General features: G+C 58.2%; 8 protein-coding genes across 8 annotated transcripts; 4 read left to right on the plus strand and 4 right to left on the minus strand.

The window, feature by feature from the left end:
- Positions 1 to 326: 326 nt before the first annotated feature.
- Positions 327 to 1,862, minus strand: VTJ83DRAFT_4100 (uncharacterized protein; the record flags this gene model as incomplete). The annotated part of the gene is made up of 1 exon (XM_071010553.1): positions 327 to 1,862. One exon carries the CDS (start codon positions 1,860 to 1,862, stop codon positions 327 to 329), a length of 1,536 nt encoding a protein of 511 aa, XP_070867978.1.
- Positions 1,863 to 2,915: 1,053 nt separating this feature from the next.
- VTJ83DRAFT_4101 (uncharacterized protein) lies at positions 2,916 to 3,922 on the plus strand (the record flags this gene model as incomplete). The annotated part of the gene is made up of 2 exons (XM_071010554.1): positions 2,916 to 3,514; positions 3,574 to 3,922. 2 exons carry the CDS (start codon positions 2,916 to 2,918, stop codon positions 3,920 to 3,922), a joined length of 948 nt encoding a protein of 315 aa, XP_070867979.1.
- Positions 3,923 to 4,220: 298 nt separating this feature from the next.
- Positions 4,221 to 5,830, plus strand: VTJ83DRAFT_4102 (uncharacterized protein; the record flags this gene model as incomplete). Its single annotated transcript, XM_071010555.1, has 2 exons — positions 4,221 to 4,310; positions 4,379 to 5,830. 2 exons carry the CDS (start codon positions 4,221 to 4,223, stop codon positions 5,828 to 5,830), a joined length of 1,542 nt encoding a protein of 513 aa, XP_070867980.1.
- An 81-nt stretch (positions 5,831 to 5,911) lies between these two features.
- VTJ83DRAFT_4103 (uncharacterized protein) lies at positions 5,912 to 6,756 on the minus strand (the record flags this gene model as incomplete). The annotated part of the gene is made up of 2 exons (XM_071010556.1): positions 5,912 to 6,589; positions 6,640 to 6,756. The coding sequence occupies 2 exons, from the start codon at positions 6,754 to 6,756 to the stop codon at positions 5,912 to 5,914; spliced, it is 795 nt and encodes a 264-aa protein (XP_070867981.1).
- Positions 6,757 to 7,170: 414 nt separating this feature from the next.
- VTJ83DRAFT_4104 (uncharacterized protein) lies at positions 7,171 to 8,519 on the plus strand (the record flags this gene model as incomplete). Its single annotated transcript, XM_071010557.1, has 3 exons — positions 7,171 to 7,192; positions 7,305 to 7,724; positions 7,789 to 8,519. The coding sequence occupies 3 exons, from the start codon at positions 7,171 to 7,173 to the stop codon at positions 8,517 to 8,519; spliced, it is 1,173 nt and encodes a 390-aa protein (XP_070867982.1).
- A 1,433-nt stretch (positions 8,520 to 9,952) lies between these two features.
- On the plus strand, positions 9,953 to 11,413 carry VTJ83DRAFT_4105 (uncharacterized protein; the record flags this gene model as incomplete). Its single annotated transcript, XM_071010558.1, has 2 exons — positions 9,953 to 10,010; positions 10,101 to 11,413. 2 exons carry the CDS (start codon positions 9,953 to 9,955, stop codon positions 11,411 to 11,413), a joined length of 1,371 nt encoding a protein of 456 aa, XP_070867983.1.
- Positions 11,414 to 12,273: 860 nt separating this feature from the next.
- On the minus strand, positions 12,274 to 12,990 carry VTJ83DRAFT_4106 (uncharacterized protein; the record flags this gene model as incomplete). The annotated part of the gene is made up of 3 exons (XM_071010559.1): positions 12,274 to 12,437; positions 12,519 to 12,665; positions 12,735 to 12,990. 3 exons carry the CDS (start codon positions 12,988 to 12,990, stop codon positions 12,274 to 12,276), a joined length of 567 nt encoding a protein of 188 aa, XP_070867984.1.
- Positions 12,991 to 13,896: 906 nt separating this feature from the next.
- Positions 13,897 to 15,021, minus strand: VTJ83DRAFT_4107 (uncharacterized protein; the record flags this gene model as incomplete). Its single annotated transcript, XM_071010560.1, has 1 exon — positions 13,897 to 15,021. The coding sequence occupies one exon, from the start codon at positions 15,019 to 15,021 to the stop codon at positions 13,897 to 13,899; it is 1,125 nt and encodes a 374-aa protein (XP_070867985.1).
- Positions 15,022 to 15,647: the final 626 nt, after the last annotated feature.

The raw sequence follows: 15,647 nt of genomic DNA on the forward strand, positions 1-15,647 counted from the left end.
CGGAGTTACCCGGGATAAAAGAGTTGCGGCTCGCCGAGAAACGAGACTTTCTCTCCTCGGTGGCAGCAACTTTGATCTATTATCTTTGCTCCGTGGGCAGTGATGGACCACCCACATCGGAGTACATGCAGCTAGACCAGAACCCTTCGCTGAAACACCAAACACCATGCCCATGTGATATATGTTTACCCCATCATCGTGAGCGCCCTCCCGTGCGAGCCCCGTCAATGTTGCAAGACAGGCACCACCGCTCAACGGAATGGGCTGCGTGCCGAACGGCATGACGACGGGGAGGAGGAGAATTGGCGTGTCAGGCCAGACCACACCTAGTCATCGGGCGTGCCCGGGCGACTGCCCTTGTACAGGACCGCCCGCTGCCCGTCGTCCTCTTCTTGGCTCTCCCGCCCGAACCTGGTCATGCTGAACTCGGGGACACGCCGCGACAATGGCCTCAGCAGGCCGTTGGGGTTCTGCCTGGAACGGCGAGCTCGCTCCATCTCGCGCTCCTGAGCCGTCAGCGCGCGCTCCGCCTCGTCGTCCAAGCAGGTTCCCTCGATGCTCAGGTAGCCGTAGTCACCAGCCAGGCCCACGTCAAAGTTTTTGATGCGGAACCGCAGCTTGCCCGCCACCTTCTTCCCGGTTTCGTTGACCCAGTACCCCGTCGTGTGGATCTGCTCCACGACTTGGAGCTCTTCCCCATCCAACGAGTCCTCTCCGTCCCGGCTCGCCTTGTCCCCTTCCTCCTCACCGGACGGCGGGGTTGTGTTCGGCTTTGCGCCAGCCTTGGCCAAGTCGACCCATTTCCAGCCCTTGGGTAAACGCTTGGACTCGATGCTAGCATTGAAGCGGTTCCAGCAGACCACTCCCACGTGCCCCTCGCTCTGCAGCTGCACCACACCCTCCATCCATTTGCCTCGCGAAGGCACAAATAACTGCGCGTCGAAGGTGAGCCAACCGAACCCGACAGCATACTCATCAACCGAGTGTAGCAATGCGGGAGTCTGATCGGAAGGCGGATGGATAACGCTGGCAGCGACCGGCCGATCGGCGAGGTTGAGGTTGGAGTACCCAAGGAGGACTCCGCGAAGGGTGGGCGAGTAATGGTTGAGGAGAGGCTCGAGGTGCTGAGATGCGATGTTGGTGAGGGGTTTGTCGAACCCGACCGGGTAGAAAGGGACGTAAAGCGAGATGGTTTGGTTGTAGAAGGGGAATTCCGCGCCTATGGGCAAGTCCGCGGTCGACTGCTGGGTTGCCGAGGGCTCTTCTGAGGCTGTCGCGAGGGCACTCGAGCTCTCCCGATCCTTGTCCTTGCTCTTTCGCTTCTTCTTCTTTTGTCCTTGATCCCCGTCGTCTTCGTCTGCCGAGGATCCTGCTGCGCGATCGGCGCCTTCTGACTTTTGTTTCTTAGACTTTTTCTCCTTGCGCTTCTTGTCCGGTTTAGCCTCTGCCGCGTCGGCACCGTCTGGCGGGTCGACGTCCATGGGCTCTGCGAGGGACTGCCCAGCGTCCGTCTCACTCTTGCCTGACTTCTTCCGCTCCTTCTTGGCCTCGTCTGCCGACTGGGCTGGTGGTGTGTCCTGGGAATCTTCGGCATCCTTGTCCCGCCGTTTCTCCTTCTTCTTCTTCTTCGGCGACTCCTCTACGCGACCCGGTAGGTCAACTGGAGCCGCGGCGTCACTGTCGGCATCCTTGTTCCTGTTCTTCTTCGACTTGCGCGGGGTTTCTGGAACTGCTGCAGTGTCGTCATCATCCCGGGGACGCTTTTTGGTGTGATCCGACTTGGAGCGCTTGTGTTTTTTCTCCGATTTGTAACTCTCAACAACCGTCGCGTCCTGCGAGGGTTCGCCGTTGGACGAAGACATTGCGAACTGGGGACGGCTCAAACTGTCGGGGTTGCGCTTCCTGGAGTGTTCCAATCTGGAAGTTTTCCGTGCAAACAGACGGTTGATCGCAAAAAATTGTCGACAGGCCTCTGACAAGATGCGGAATTGACCAATGAAGTCGGTTGTTTCGATAAGCATTCGACTCCACTCGGGTGCAGCCTGCCATGGACCTGGTGGTATGGACAGGACCCGACCTTGTCCCGTGGTTCTCTCGGTGCACTGGCCTCAACCCCACTTACCTTGTTGACTTCCAAGTGGATTGGGTCAGGTTTCTGCGACAAGCTTACTATACAGACCTGACTGCCCCAGCACGGGATGGGTCACAAATGGTCCCATCTGTTGCGGCTTCTACTTCAGCAACCCAAGAAGCTTATGACCGAGGTTTGTTCTTCCAGGTTGGAATGCGTAGTTACTTATCGGGCGCTACGCAGTATCAAGAACAGCAACCCTTCGTGACGTCATTTGGCTCGATCTGCTAGCCAAGTCAACAACTGCTGAGTGAGCTTCCCTCCAGCCCCGCAGTGTCCCGCGATTCCGAGGTTGGATGTCCTAATATTTGTGAGGTGTCACCCACTTCCCGAGTAAAGGCAAGAAGCCATTTGGTGTCTATGTTCGTAGAGTAGCCGCGGATGACCGTCATCGTATGCTCGTGACAAGGAAGCTCTTATGTTACCGGTTCCAGCAGGCTTCGGCCTGCCCAAGGGGCTGGATGCCAGCCTACCTTCATATCGTCCAACTGATCCCGCTTGTTGGAGGTGGGATGGAGCCCCTTCTTGGTGCGCCCTTCATTGGTGCTGCATCTTGACATGGCCAAGCATGATGTCGTGATTATGCCAGCGTCTTCCGTTGGCCTGCCAATGAACATTTGCGCACCCGTCAGCACGTTTGAATCGGCTTGCTGGATCCGCCCTTGACGACATAAAGCCTCAATCCCCCCTCTTCTCCTTAAAGCTCACATCACAACATCCAACCGCCTATCTTGTCCAGTCTATCACCTGTACATCACCACGCACCTGCCTACCCGACTCCAGTATGTCTTCCTTCACGGCGTCCAGAATTCTCATCTTTGGTGGCACGGGAACTATTGGGCGGTACATCACGTCTGCTTTGCTGCGGGCCAAACCTGCCTTTCAACAAGTTGTCCTGTTCACATCACCCAAGAGCGCCCAGGAAAAAGCCGCGCAGTTGAACGAGTGGAAAGCCCAGGGATTGTCTGTCATCGTCGGCGATCTCACGTCCGAGGCCGATGTTACGGCAGCGTACAAGGGCGTCGACACCGTCATTTCGGCGGTGGGACGCGGCGGTCTGCAGCACCAATTCGAGCTCCTGCGCCTTGCGGAGGCCTCGGAGAGCGTCCAGTGGTTCCTCCCATCCGAGTTCGGCACCGACATCGAGCACAACGACAAGAGTCCCAATGAACGCCCCCACCAGGTGAAGCTGCAGGTCCGCAAGTACATACGCGAGAACCTGAAGCGTCTCAAGGTCACATATGTTGTGACAGGCCCCTATTTTGATATGTGGGTCAACGCAGTCCCGGACTTTGAAGTGGCTGGTGGGTTCCTTCCGGACCAGAAGAAGGCATACGTAATTGAGGACGGCAATGGAAAGGTTGGCTTCTGCACCATGTCGGAGTAAGTCACCCAGCTCCTGCCAAGTCTCTCCAGAACCGAGCCGCTCACGCAATTGGCAGCGTTGGAAAGTTCGTGGCGGCCACCCTCAAGGCCCCCCAGGAATCTTTCGGCAAGGCTCTCAAGGTCCAGAGTTTCGTTGTCACGCCCAACGAGGTTTTGGCCGAGTACGAGCGGCAGACAGGCGCCAAGTGGGAAGTGGTAAAGACGCTGTTGGATGAAATCAGGGCCTTTGAGACGAAGAAGTGGGAAGAGGGGCATCCCCTCGCGACACTGGTCACTTTAAGACGTATCTGGGCAGAGGGCGGTACTCTGTATGCCCAGAATGACAATCACATCCTCGGGTTGGGACCCGAGGCTCTGGACTCGCTCGAGGCAGCCGTGAAGAAGGCTCTGGCAGCAAGACGCTAAAACGAGGCGGATACCTGATTATCGGGGTACTGGTCAGGGGTTAATGTCCTTAGATGCATCCAATCCTTCAAACCGGGGACTTGCCTACTTGGGAATTAGCCGAGTAGGATCGCCCGAGACGCTGACTCCTCCATTCGGGTCATGCCAGCAGAACGTTCGACTTGCGTTGCACATTCCACGTTGTTCGATTGCTTCCTCAATTGTCCCACGCCTTGGGCCCGGGTTCCTGTCGACAGCGCGCCTTTCTGGCCATGAAACCAAACCGACAGCTCCGTAGCGAATAGAGCATCCCGTCACAATGTCTCCGATACTCGCAGACGTTACGCCATACCTGATAGCCCTCGTAGCGATCACGACCATCGGGCCTCTTCAGTTTGGCTACCACCTGGTGAGACGGCGCAAATGCGATGGTGTCTGCACTGCAGCGGCTGTTCTAACATAATTTTCCTCTTCTAGGCCGAGCTGAATGCCCCTCAAGATGTCATCACCTGCCGTCACTCGTCACCCGGCAATGCTTTGAAGCAGGCCCTCAAGCTCCTGGCGCCCGACAAGGAGTGGGGGAAGGGCATCGACTGCATACCCATGACCCCGGCTGACTTCGCCGCCATCTCTGCCATTTTCACCGTCGGCGGTCTCGTCGGTGCCCTGGGAGCCGGTCCGCTGACATCACGCTGCGGCCGGCGGTTCTGCATGCTGGCGACGGCCGCTCTGTACCTCTTCGGGTCAGCCATCGAGACCTTTGCCAAGTCCGTCGCCGCCATCCTCATCGCTCGCATCCTGACCGGTACCGGGGCCGGCGCCAGCACCGTCATTGTTCCGTTGTACATCAGCGAGGTGGCGCCGCCGACCAAGAGGGGCTTCTTCGGCGCCTTCACCCAGGTCAGCATCAACACGGGCATCTTGTTCACACAGACCCTCGGCTTCTTCCTGAGCCATGACAGCGCGTGGAGGTGGATCTTCGGAGTCGGGGTTATCCTTGCGCTCGCCCATGCCGCCGGCCTTTTGCTGGTGGTTCCAGAGAGCCCAGCCTGGACGGCCACCGTAAAAGGCGACGTTGCCGAGGCTCGCCGCACGCTGCAGCGCATTCGTGGCAGGCTCATCAACATCGACGAAGAAGCCGAGTCCTGGGGCGCTGGCGATATCAAACCCCCCACCGAACGGGAGCGGCTCCTGGCCGAGGAGGGCACCGAGCCCGAAGGCAGCGCGGGCGTTCTGGCGCCTGCTGTGGGCGGCTTGCGGCAGTCGAAACCGCATCTCGGCTTCGTCCAGGTTGTGCAGGATCCGTTGTACCGACCGGCCATCATCGCTGTCGTGGGCATCATGTTCGCGCAGCAGCTCTGCGGCATCAACTCGATTGTCATGTACTCGGTGTCCCTGTTGAAGGATCTGCTCCCCATCAGCTCGGGAGTGCTGACCATTATCATCTCCATCATCAACCTCATCACCACCATCGCGTCGTCGCCTCTGCCGGACCGCTATGGCCGCAAGAAGTGCATCCTCTACTCCATCCTCGGCCAAGGCTCAAGCTCCCTGATTCTTGCGCTGTCCATCCGGTTTGGTCTCAAGATCTTCTCAGCCATCGCTGTCCTCTTGTTTGTCGCCTGCTTTGCGCTCGGCCTTGGACCTGTCCCTTTCATCCTGGCGTCGGAGCTGGTGGGTCCCGAGGCGGTGAGCGCGACACAGTCATGGGCACTCGCGGCCAGCTACATTGCCACGTTCCTTGTCGCATACCTGTTCCCGATCGTCAACGAGGCGTTGAATAACAAGCTGGGAGGTGCAGGATGGGTCTATTTCATCTTCGCGGGCTTTGCTGCTCTCTGGGCGCTCTTTGTTGCAAGGAACGTCCCGGAGACGAAGGGGAAGAAGGATGCTGACGAGGTCTGGGGTCGCGCCCGGCGGGTGGATTGACGATCAACAGTGGAATTGGATGCTCTAGCTTCTTGCTAAATAGGTACTTAGTGTAGCTCGCCTCATCGATAATGTTAATGATTACGGTGGTCTTTGAAACGCCCGTCTATTGCGCACCATCTGTTCCAACAGGCCGATTCCTGCTCGCACGCCGTCGACAACAAACAGATCCGCTGCCTGCTCTGGGCCGCACAACTCAGCTGCAGTCGACCTGATGACCTTCTCTAAGCCAGTCATGCCTGCGCAGCCCATGATTACGCACTCCACGTCCTTATCGGTGAGGAGCCTCGCTGTAGCGTTCTGCAATGCCTGCCGCACCACTTCAGGGTCTACACCATCGTGGAAGTCGCTGGCGTTAAGCCCTGTCGTTTCGACCCCTGCGAACCTGTCATTTTTCGCCTGATCTCCGAATGTTCCCAAGAATCTTTTCGCGCCCTCTACCAGATGTTGCTCCCAATACTTGCCCGTCGTCACGATCCCCCACTTCTTCCCCGGCCGTATCAATGACAATGCCGTCAGGATGCTTGCTTCAAAAATGCCCATCACGGAGAGCCTGGCGAACTCGCCGTCCTGCTCAGCCAGCCAACCCACGAGGGGGTGCGCACTGAAACAGGCCACCAGGATCGCATCGTACTGTTGCAGGAGCTGCGTCTTGGTGAGGTCGTCCTCCACCACGCGGGCGCTGACCTCGACGTCCTCGCCGTTGTTGATGCTTGTAGGACTCTTTTGAGGCGCCGTGTAAGCGTCGACTTCGGTGGACTGGCCATGTTAGTGTGCCGTTATTGGCCCCTGTAGGTGGTCGCGCATACTGAAGAGAGCTCCATGCTTCGAATGGATTGCTGCAAGGTGTGGGTCATCTCCTGGGATGAGTTGGGATTGAGGACCAGGATCCTCGTCGTGCGGCGAACGGCGCGTTTTGTTGGCATCTTAATTCTTGTGCTGAAGCTACGATGAAAGTTTCAAACGCTGTCAGGTTGCCCAGAAAATGGAACGATAGCTCTTCCCTAAAATATTTCATATGGAACCTGGAAGATGGTGCTGATCCCTTGAGGCTTTTCCCCTTCGTCTCAATGATGGTGGTCTTGCGGAGTATCACGTGGCAGCCCAGCCTCAACCCTGACACGACAGCTGATGCAGCTTCAGGAGGAGCTGCCAGGGTTTGCTGGGTACGAGCAGGTAGGTACCCATTGCTAGGCCGCAACCCCACCATCACCTCTCCCTAAGCAACCATCAACCACATCAACCACATCCGAACCACTCCAAGCTTCCCTGATCGCCATCTCCTTACCGCTCGCCGGGCGTCTTCGTTTCGAATCAAAAGCCGTTACTTTGAAGCCACCATGTCGAACCCGCCACCCATAGGTGAGCTTGATTGACGATTTACAGCGTGCTCAGGGGCTTGCCTTTATCGGAGCTCCCGTTCGCACCCGCAGCCACGGCACCACTAGCTAACGGTTCGCACTCGTCCCCATAGTCCTCGATGGCGGCACCGGCTTTCTCAAGGTCGGCTATGCCGGCCAAAACTTCCCCGAGTTCCAGTACCCTTCGATCGTCGGCCGGCCGATCCTGCGCACCGAGGAGAAGGGCGGCAGCGACATGGTGATCAAGGACATCATGTGCGGCGACGAGGCCGCGGCGGCGCGCACCATGCTCCAGATCAGCTACCCAATGGAGAACGGCATCGTCAAAAAGTGGGATGACATGCAACACCTGTGGGACTTCACTTTCTTTGAGAAGCTCAAGGTCGACCCGCGCGGTCGCAAGATCCTCCTGACCGAGCCGCCCCTCAACCCGGTCAGCAACCGCGAGAAGATGTGCGAAGTCATGTTTGAGCGTTATGGATTTGGCGGTGTCTACGTCGCCATCCAAGCCGTGCTGGCGCTGTACGCTCAAGGTAGGTTCTTTCACGTTCTGACGAAGGCTTGACGGCCGAGGGCTGACGGTGGTGCTTCCCATAGGTCTCAGCTCTGGCGTGGTGGTCGACTCGGGCGACGGCGTGACGCACATCGTGCCCGTCTACGAGTCGGTGGTCCTCAACCACCTTACGCGGCGCCTCGACGTTGCCGGCCGCGACGTGACGCGCAACCTGATCGCCTTGCTCCTTCGCCGGGGCTACGCGCTGAACCGGACGGCCGACTTCGAGACGGTGCGCCAGATCAAAGAGAAGTTGTGCTACGTGTCGTACGACCTGGAGCTGGACAAGCGGCTAAGCGAGGATACGACGGTGCTGGTGGAGAGCTACACGCTGCCGGACGGGCGGGTGATCCGCGTCGGGTCAGAGAGGTTCGAGGCGCCCGAGTGCCTGTTCCAGCCACACCTGGTCGATTGTGATCAGCCAGGCATCGCCGAGTTCCTCTTCAACACCATTCAATCGGCCGATGTCGACGTGCGCGCATCGCTGTTCAAGGCCATCGTGCTGTCGGGCGGCAGCAGCATGTACCCAGGCCTGCCGTCTCGCCTCGAGAAGGAGCTGAAGCAGCTGTGGCTGACGCGAGTGCTGGGCGGCAACCCGGAGCGGTTGAGCAAGTTTAAGGTCAGGATAGAAGACCCGCCGCGGAGACGGCACATGGTGTTCCTGGGCGGTGCTGTCTTGGCCAACATCATGGCCGACAACGAAAGCATGTGGATTTCGAAGCAGGAGTGGGAGGAACAGGGGCCCCGTATCCTGGAAAAGCTGGGTCCGAGATAGCTAACCGGGGGAGCGGTCGCGATGGATGGAGTGGGCGTAGTAAGCATCGTAGCACATATACATGACCAATACAGGGGCAGCAACCGAATGATTCTCGTTTCCAATGGTATGGGTCCCCCATTTGCTCTGTTGATTCTTGGGAGACCTGGACTCCCAGATTTGTGGATGTCAAGTCCTGACAAACGAGCCAGTTCCTCCATGGAAGACATCCCCGGTTGACACACCATTCATGCTTCTGCTTATAGTAGTTATCTAAGTTTCCCTGCTCTGCTTCAGACGGTTTAATGCGTGGATACCGTTCTCTCAGCAGGGACTCGTTGGTCGCGTTGGGACGGCCCCATAGGCGCGCGCCGAAGGTCCGCAGCGTACCGTACCCATGAGAACGTTACGGTAAGTACCGTAATTTATTAATTGCCTAACGCCTTCGCGCCAACGTGCTGCGTCAGGTGAACTGCGGTCGTCATGTGGTTCGTTGATGAACAAAACCATCCGTGGACCCGAAGAGCTGTCCATCAGACGTGTTTAGGCTTGATGCACCGGAAACCGCGTGTTTTCCACAATCTTAGCCATGGCAGCGCAACAGGCCTAACGTTATCAATTTCGCTAGGCGTGTGCGTTACTCGATTCCAGCCTTTTCTGGACGCTCTGAGCGAATCGGCAACCACTGGGAACCTGGAAATCTCCGCCCGCCAAAGGGCTGCTGACTCGCCTCGTTCGGTAACCCCGACCCTGACGCGTCCACTCCCCGTCCTGGCTTAGGCCCAGCCAGCCCTCTAGGCGCCTCCGGCCTTGTTCCCTGACCGCTTGCCCACTGGTTCCCCATGCAGCAAATGAGTCTCACTAATCCATCGTCTGCCGCTCCTGTTCCCGGCCCTGAGTCCGTCTCTGCTGTGCGATCCCAGTCTCTCAACTTGAAGAGGAGTGTGCAGGCCGTCCTTGAAGGTAAGCTCCCACCGAGGTCTGATGGCGATGGATCCCGCTTGATCCGACGTCCCCTTTGCCCTTGCATTCCACCGTCCCTGAGTCGCCGCCGGCCCCGTTTGGTAACGGGACCCTGTGGCCACCCGAAGAGTCCGCCGGGCTTAGTCAAGCTCCGACCCGGCCCTCGCCTCATGCCAGTCGTCCTGCCCTTTAAGGCCGGGTCGTCATCCCTTTGGCGGGACCCTTCTTAAGCTTTGTTGGCCGTTGGTCTGTCGGGTTTGCCGGGGCTGCAACATGCGGTGCCGTTGACAGGAGACCGACACTTGGCTCAAAGATAGATGGAGAACTGGCACCATCAGGATGCTCCACTGCGCCGGGCTGGCGGTGACCTCACTTGGTCGGCCGTCTCGTCATCCAGCTCATCCGGCCTGGGATATCCGACGCAACCTCCTGGCTCCTTTCCCCTTTCCTTCCCATTCCTGGGCTTCGCAGAACCAACACCGGCCGTTACCATGAACCAGGCCAAACGCCTGCGTGTTGAAGTCGGCTTCAAGCCGCCGCCGGCTCGTTGTCAGTCATGATTGTTCTGCTTTCGCTCGATAGGGGACAAGCAAGAAGCACTGAACCGCCCTTCACACGAGAGCTAACTCGCAGGCGCAGACTCGGCGGACCGCACCACCGGCTCCATGGGTTACCAGAGCAAGGTGCGCGTGACAGACAAGTACAAGGTCATCGGGTTCATCAGCAGCGGTACCTATGGCCGCGTGTACAAGGCCCTGGGCCCCCACGGCCAGACTGGCGTGTTTGCCATCAAGAAGTTCAAGCCCGACAAGGAGGGCGAGCAGGCCACCTACACTGGCATCTCGCAGTCGGCGGTGCGTGAAATGGCGCTGTGCACGGAGCTGAGCCACGAGAACGTCATCAAGCTCGTCGAGATTATCCTCGAGGACAAGTGCATTTTCATGGTGTTTGAGTACGCCGAGCACGACCTTCTTCAGATCATCCATCACCACACGCAGCAGCCACGTCACCCGATCCCGGCGACCACCATCAAGAGCATCATGTTCCAGTTGCTGAACGGCTGCCAGTACTTGCATACCAACTGGGTGCTTCACCGCGACCTTAAGCCGGCAAACATCATGGTCACGTCGGCGGGCGAGGTCAAGATCGGAGACCTGGGCCTCGCTCGCCTGGCGTACAAGCCGCTGCACAGCCTCTACAGCGGCGACAAGGTCGTCGTGACCATCTGGTACCGCGCGCCCGAGTTGCTGCTGGGTAGCCGGCACTACACGCCCGCCATCGACATGTGGGCTGTGGGTTGCATTTTTGCCGAGCTGCTCTCGCTGCGCCCGATCTTCAAGGGCGAGGAGGCAAAGATGGACTCCAAGAAGACGGTCCCCTTCCAGCGCAACCAGATGCAAAAGATTGTCGACATCATGGGGATGCCCACCAAGGAGCGCTGGCCGCTCTTGACGAGTACTCCTGAGTACAGCCAGCTCTCGCTGCTGCAACCGCCGCCTAGCCACGGGGCCCATCACCATCAGCATCACGGAGGTGGCAGCCACCACTACGCATCCCAGCGGCTGTCTGCGGGCGCATCCGGCGCTGGCGTGAGCCACTTGGAAAAGTGGTACTATAACACCATCAACCAGCAGACGAGCGGAACGGCACACGGGGCGGGGACAGCGCCCCTCGCAAGTCTCGGGGCTGAGGGGTACCGCTTGCTCGCCGGCCTGCTCGAGTACGACCCGGAGCGGCGGCTCACGGCGGCGGCGGCGCTGCAGCACCCCTTCTTCAGCACGGGCGACCCCGTCAGCACCAACTGTTTTGAGGGTCTCAAGACCGAGTACCCGCATCGTCGCGTCAGCCAGGACGACAATGATATCCGCACCAGTTCGCTCCCGGGCACAAAGCGCAGCGGCCTGCCCGACGACTCGCTAGTGCGGCCGGGAAAGAGGATCAAAGAGGGCTAATAGGGGCTGTGTGACGTGATGTGCGGAGGTTCCTGGTCTTGGATAATACAGTATGATGTGGCGTTCTGGTTGGGGTGCGGATGTCCTCACAGGCGTTAGGGTCAGTCTTCATCTGCGTTGGGTTCCGGTCGAGGTGACAGGTATAATTGGTTCATGGGGGAGTTAGAATATCTATCATATCCATCCATCCACAAATTTCGAGTTTAGATCACGTCATCCTCTCGTTCCGTGTCAGGTCCAAGTTGGATTTCCCTCTGGGGGACATCATGTTTCACGTCACAGAGTCACGCAGCTCATATCTTTGATATATGGTATTCGAGAAACTCCGCTACCGTTGCTCCCTCCCGCCTCGCTCCTGGGTATAGACAGTGCTCGTCGCCGACAAAAATGGCGAGATGAATGAAAGACAAGAAGAGGGACCGCGTGTGACAGCCCCGACATTAAGACAACTAGGAAATAAGTCGTGAGGTGGATGTTGCCAATCACAAAGACGGCAGCTGGTGATGGGGGACATTGCAGGGCACAAAAACAGAAGGAAAAATATAACAAGACAAGATGCCTCCCCCTCTTTTCTCCGTGAGTCGCTGGTCTTGAGGACAGGCGAGTAAGGAGATCCGATCTTGCCTGTCCTTGGCGCCTCGCATGGCTTGCCGGGCGGGCGATGTTGGTGGGTGTCCAGGATGGACGTTGCTGATGCTGTTGATGGCTCTCTGAGGGCACGTTGCGAGTCCTGGCCATTCATTGCTCGGTCCCATCCCTCTTCCCCATCTCGGAACGGCGGGAAACGCTACAGCGAGAGGACACTGGACAAGCCCAGACACCCCAGTCACCAAAGCGCACGAGAGGCGGTCGTGGGCGCATCATTTTCCGCTGTACTTGGGCGTCTTCTTGATATTGTCGGAGAGCCAGCCGAAGCCCTCAGTCAAGCCTTCGCCTTCGATAGCGATGGCGGGCTGCACGAACCACGGCCGTTCCTTCAGCTTGGAAAGCTCGAGCTTCTCGGTGATCGTCTGAGGGTCCATGGCTGTGGGTAGAAGCAGAGTTAGCAGGGTATGCTTGGTGGGAGTGGGATCAGCAATGCGATGCCGTGCAAGTTGAGACGTACCGCCGTCGAGATCCTGCTTGTTGGCGAACACGAGAAGGAGACAGTCGGACATTTCCAGGTCGTTGAGGATTCGGTGCAGTTCCGTCTTGGCCTCATCGATGCGCGCATGATCTGACGAGTCGACGACGAAGACAAGGCCCTGCGTGCCTACAGTGATGCACTTCAATCAGCCCTGCACCAGCATCAAATCACATCCTTCACACCCCCATTCCTTACCGCTGTAGTAATGCCTCCAGAGAGGCCGGATCTTGTCCTGTCCACCGACGTCCCACATGTTGAACTTGATGTTCTTGTAGGTGAAGTTCTCGACGTTGAATCCGACTGTCGGGATAGTGGTCATGGTCTGGTTCAGCTTGAGCTTGTAGAGAATGGTCGTCTTGCCCGCTGCGTCAAGACCCAGCATCAGGATGCGCACTTCCTTCGACCCGAAGAGCTTCCCGAAGAGGGTCGAAATGGACATAGAGGCGCCCATCTTGTCAGCGGTGTTGTCGACCTCGCCGGACTCAGTTCTTCTCTCGGCTCGGCTCGCGGAAGGGTGCGGGTTTGGCGGAAGACGCGACGGGGCGGTCGGGTGGTGGACGCGGCTCACGATGATGGCCGTGCGATTTCCGGCGCGCTTCGGTGGCTGGGACGAGAGATGATGGGCGTATTATTAACCAGGAGATGGGGCCTTTGGACAGGAAAACAAGTCAGCAAATATGGCGACACCACTCTGGGTTCGAGGAGGAGGGAGATAAGAAAGAGGATCACAGGCCAACAAGCGGCGGAATGTGCAGGATTAGGTCTCGAGGATAACAATACATCCAATACGTTGCGAAGTACGTACCTGGCGCGCTAATAACAACCTGGGGTCCAAGCGATTGGGAGTGGAGCGACAACGCAATGATACCAAGTAAGCACAAAAATTGAGATGTACAAATTTGTTCCCTGCGGGTGTCTCGTGGCTGGCTGGAGATGTCGCTTGCCCGGGACTTGGACGAGATGTTGGCGTTGTCCACGCGGAGCCGCAGCGCGTTTTCTTCCCCAATCTCCCCTGGAAAGTCGGTGCATGGCCCTGGCTCCAGAAAAGTGGGGGGCTCCAATCGTTACCCCTGAATCCTCCGTCCAATCGACCGTGGGCAATCTCCGGAGGACGGGAGTTGTGATGGTGGTCTGTGCTTGTGGATGCTTCCAGGCCGACGGTCTCTCGGCAGGGGATGCAGCGAGCCCAGTTGCCGACGACGAGATGGTGGGTGAACTTGCTTTGTCATCCATGGTCCGACCGGGAAATCCAAACATCTACGTTCCATGTTTTCATCCCAATGCTTGATCGATGATGACATGCTGAAAGGAAGGATAGCCGCTTTCTCTGTACCCGACTCCCATTGTTCCCCAGCCCCTAACTCCTGTATTCCACAACAAACCGCCGCTCGACCAGCTGCAGCGTGACATTGTTTTCCTCTCCCTCGAACCGCAACCTGACCTTTCCGGTTCCTGGGTCGGTCCCCATGACCTCAGCCTTGTAAAATGTGGTGCTATCGGGGTACAATGCTAGGACAGTCTTGCCTTTCTCCAAGTCCGGTAGCTCAGCACCGGCCGCGGGGATCGGAATCATGCTGCTGGCGCTCGTGCGGTATTCAACACGCTGGTCGGGAGGCAGGTCAGGATCGGCGTCCTGCACCTTGTACCGTCGAGTCTTGCCGTCGCCCAGGATCTGTTGCACTTTGCCGAGCATCCATTCTGTGCTCTCCGTCGTGGTGGTCGGCTTGGGCTTGAAAACAACGTCCTGACCCTTGAAAAATGTGACTTTGGCTCTCTGTGCCATTGTGCCAGCGAGTCCACTCCCTTCCGGAGGGACGCTGTCGGCCTTGCCCGGCGTTTCGCGCTCTCCGCCCCGCGGAGGGACGCTATCCCGGTTGGCGGACCGGTCACTTCCTGCACCGGCGCTTCCTCCGAGCTTCCTCCCCACCGGCGATGGTACTGGTGAGTCGCCTGAAGCGTCAAACTCGTAAACGGAGCCGGGATCCCTATCACGGTCCCGTTCCCGTTCTCGCTCCCGCTCCCGCTCCCTCTCGCGCTCTTTCTCGCGAGCACTCGCCCCGCGCATCGACCCGGCTCTCCCTGTGGCGGACAGGAACCCACCTGTCCTCTCACGTCCGCCCAGGCCCGACGAGCCAGCCGTCTGGGCCTCGGCGTCCTCCCTCGCCTTCACTAGGGCTCTCAGAACGGTGACGTGTTCGATGAGGGCGTCAATCTGCTGCTTGGATGTGTCGGAGCCCTTGACACCGCTGCGTAGCAGAGAGTCAAGCTTTTGCTCCTCGGAAGCCACATCGATGCTGCTCTTGTTCTTGGCAATGTGGCTGTCCTGGGCGAGGATGGCGCGGAGCGCGTCGTTACTGCTGTTGACGCCATCAATCATGGCCCGGATGTCGTCCTTGATCTGGCTCCATAGATGCGCCTCCTCTCCTTGTGTGGTACCGCTGTTGCGGTTTGGGCCACGCGCGTTACGATTGCGCGCCGACATGGCAGCAGCAGCGGGCGTATCGGTGTGCGTGGCTCACCAGGGAGCGCGTTGTTGTGCTGAAAATGTTTCACAGCGGCCGCTGAGCGTGAGTGATTCGCGTGTTGCAAGAACAGAAGCGGCGCCCCAGCGCTTTTCTCTCAGCGCTGGAAATCCAGATCTGTTGTATCTTGACGCCTTTGAAAAACTTGCTGATCGTTCGAGGAACAGGCTTTGTTTGTTAGATGGAACACCAAGAAGGTTGTTCGTGAGCATGCCATACCGGGAATGTATGCGTAATGTATGGGAGGTCAGCCTGAGTGTTTGCACAGACGGTCGGAGTTCCAGCCTTCTTGTGATGATCGCGGTGGGCAATTGACTAGACGAAGGCTCTGCTGGGGATTACAGCCGAAGGTATATTTACAAATGATTGACTGCTAATGAGCAAGTCTGTGAAAAGGACGGCAATTCTCAAGCCCCGATACTGTCGGTCTTCAGCATGGAATGTAAGGGGCCTGCTATCCTGGACGATCTCTGGCAAATTCCAGTTGGGGAGGGCTGAAGATGGCTCGGTCTGCTTCACAGTGTGTCCAGATTGGAAAACTGTGACTCTTGTGACGACTCGAGCTCTCAACCGTAATAAAGCGGCG

Source organism: Remersonia thermophila, chromosome 3 (assembly GCF_042764415.1).
Source record: "Remersonia thermophila strain ATCC 22073 chromosome 3, whole genome shotgun sequence".
NCBI classification, from domain to species: domain Eukaryota; kingdom Fungi; phylum Ascomycota; class Sordariomycetes; order Sordariales; family Chaetomiaceae; genus Remersonia; species Remersonia thermophila.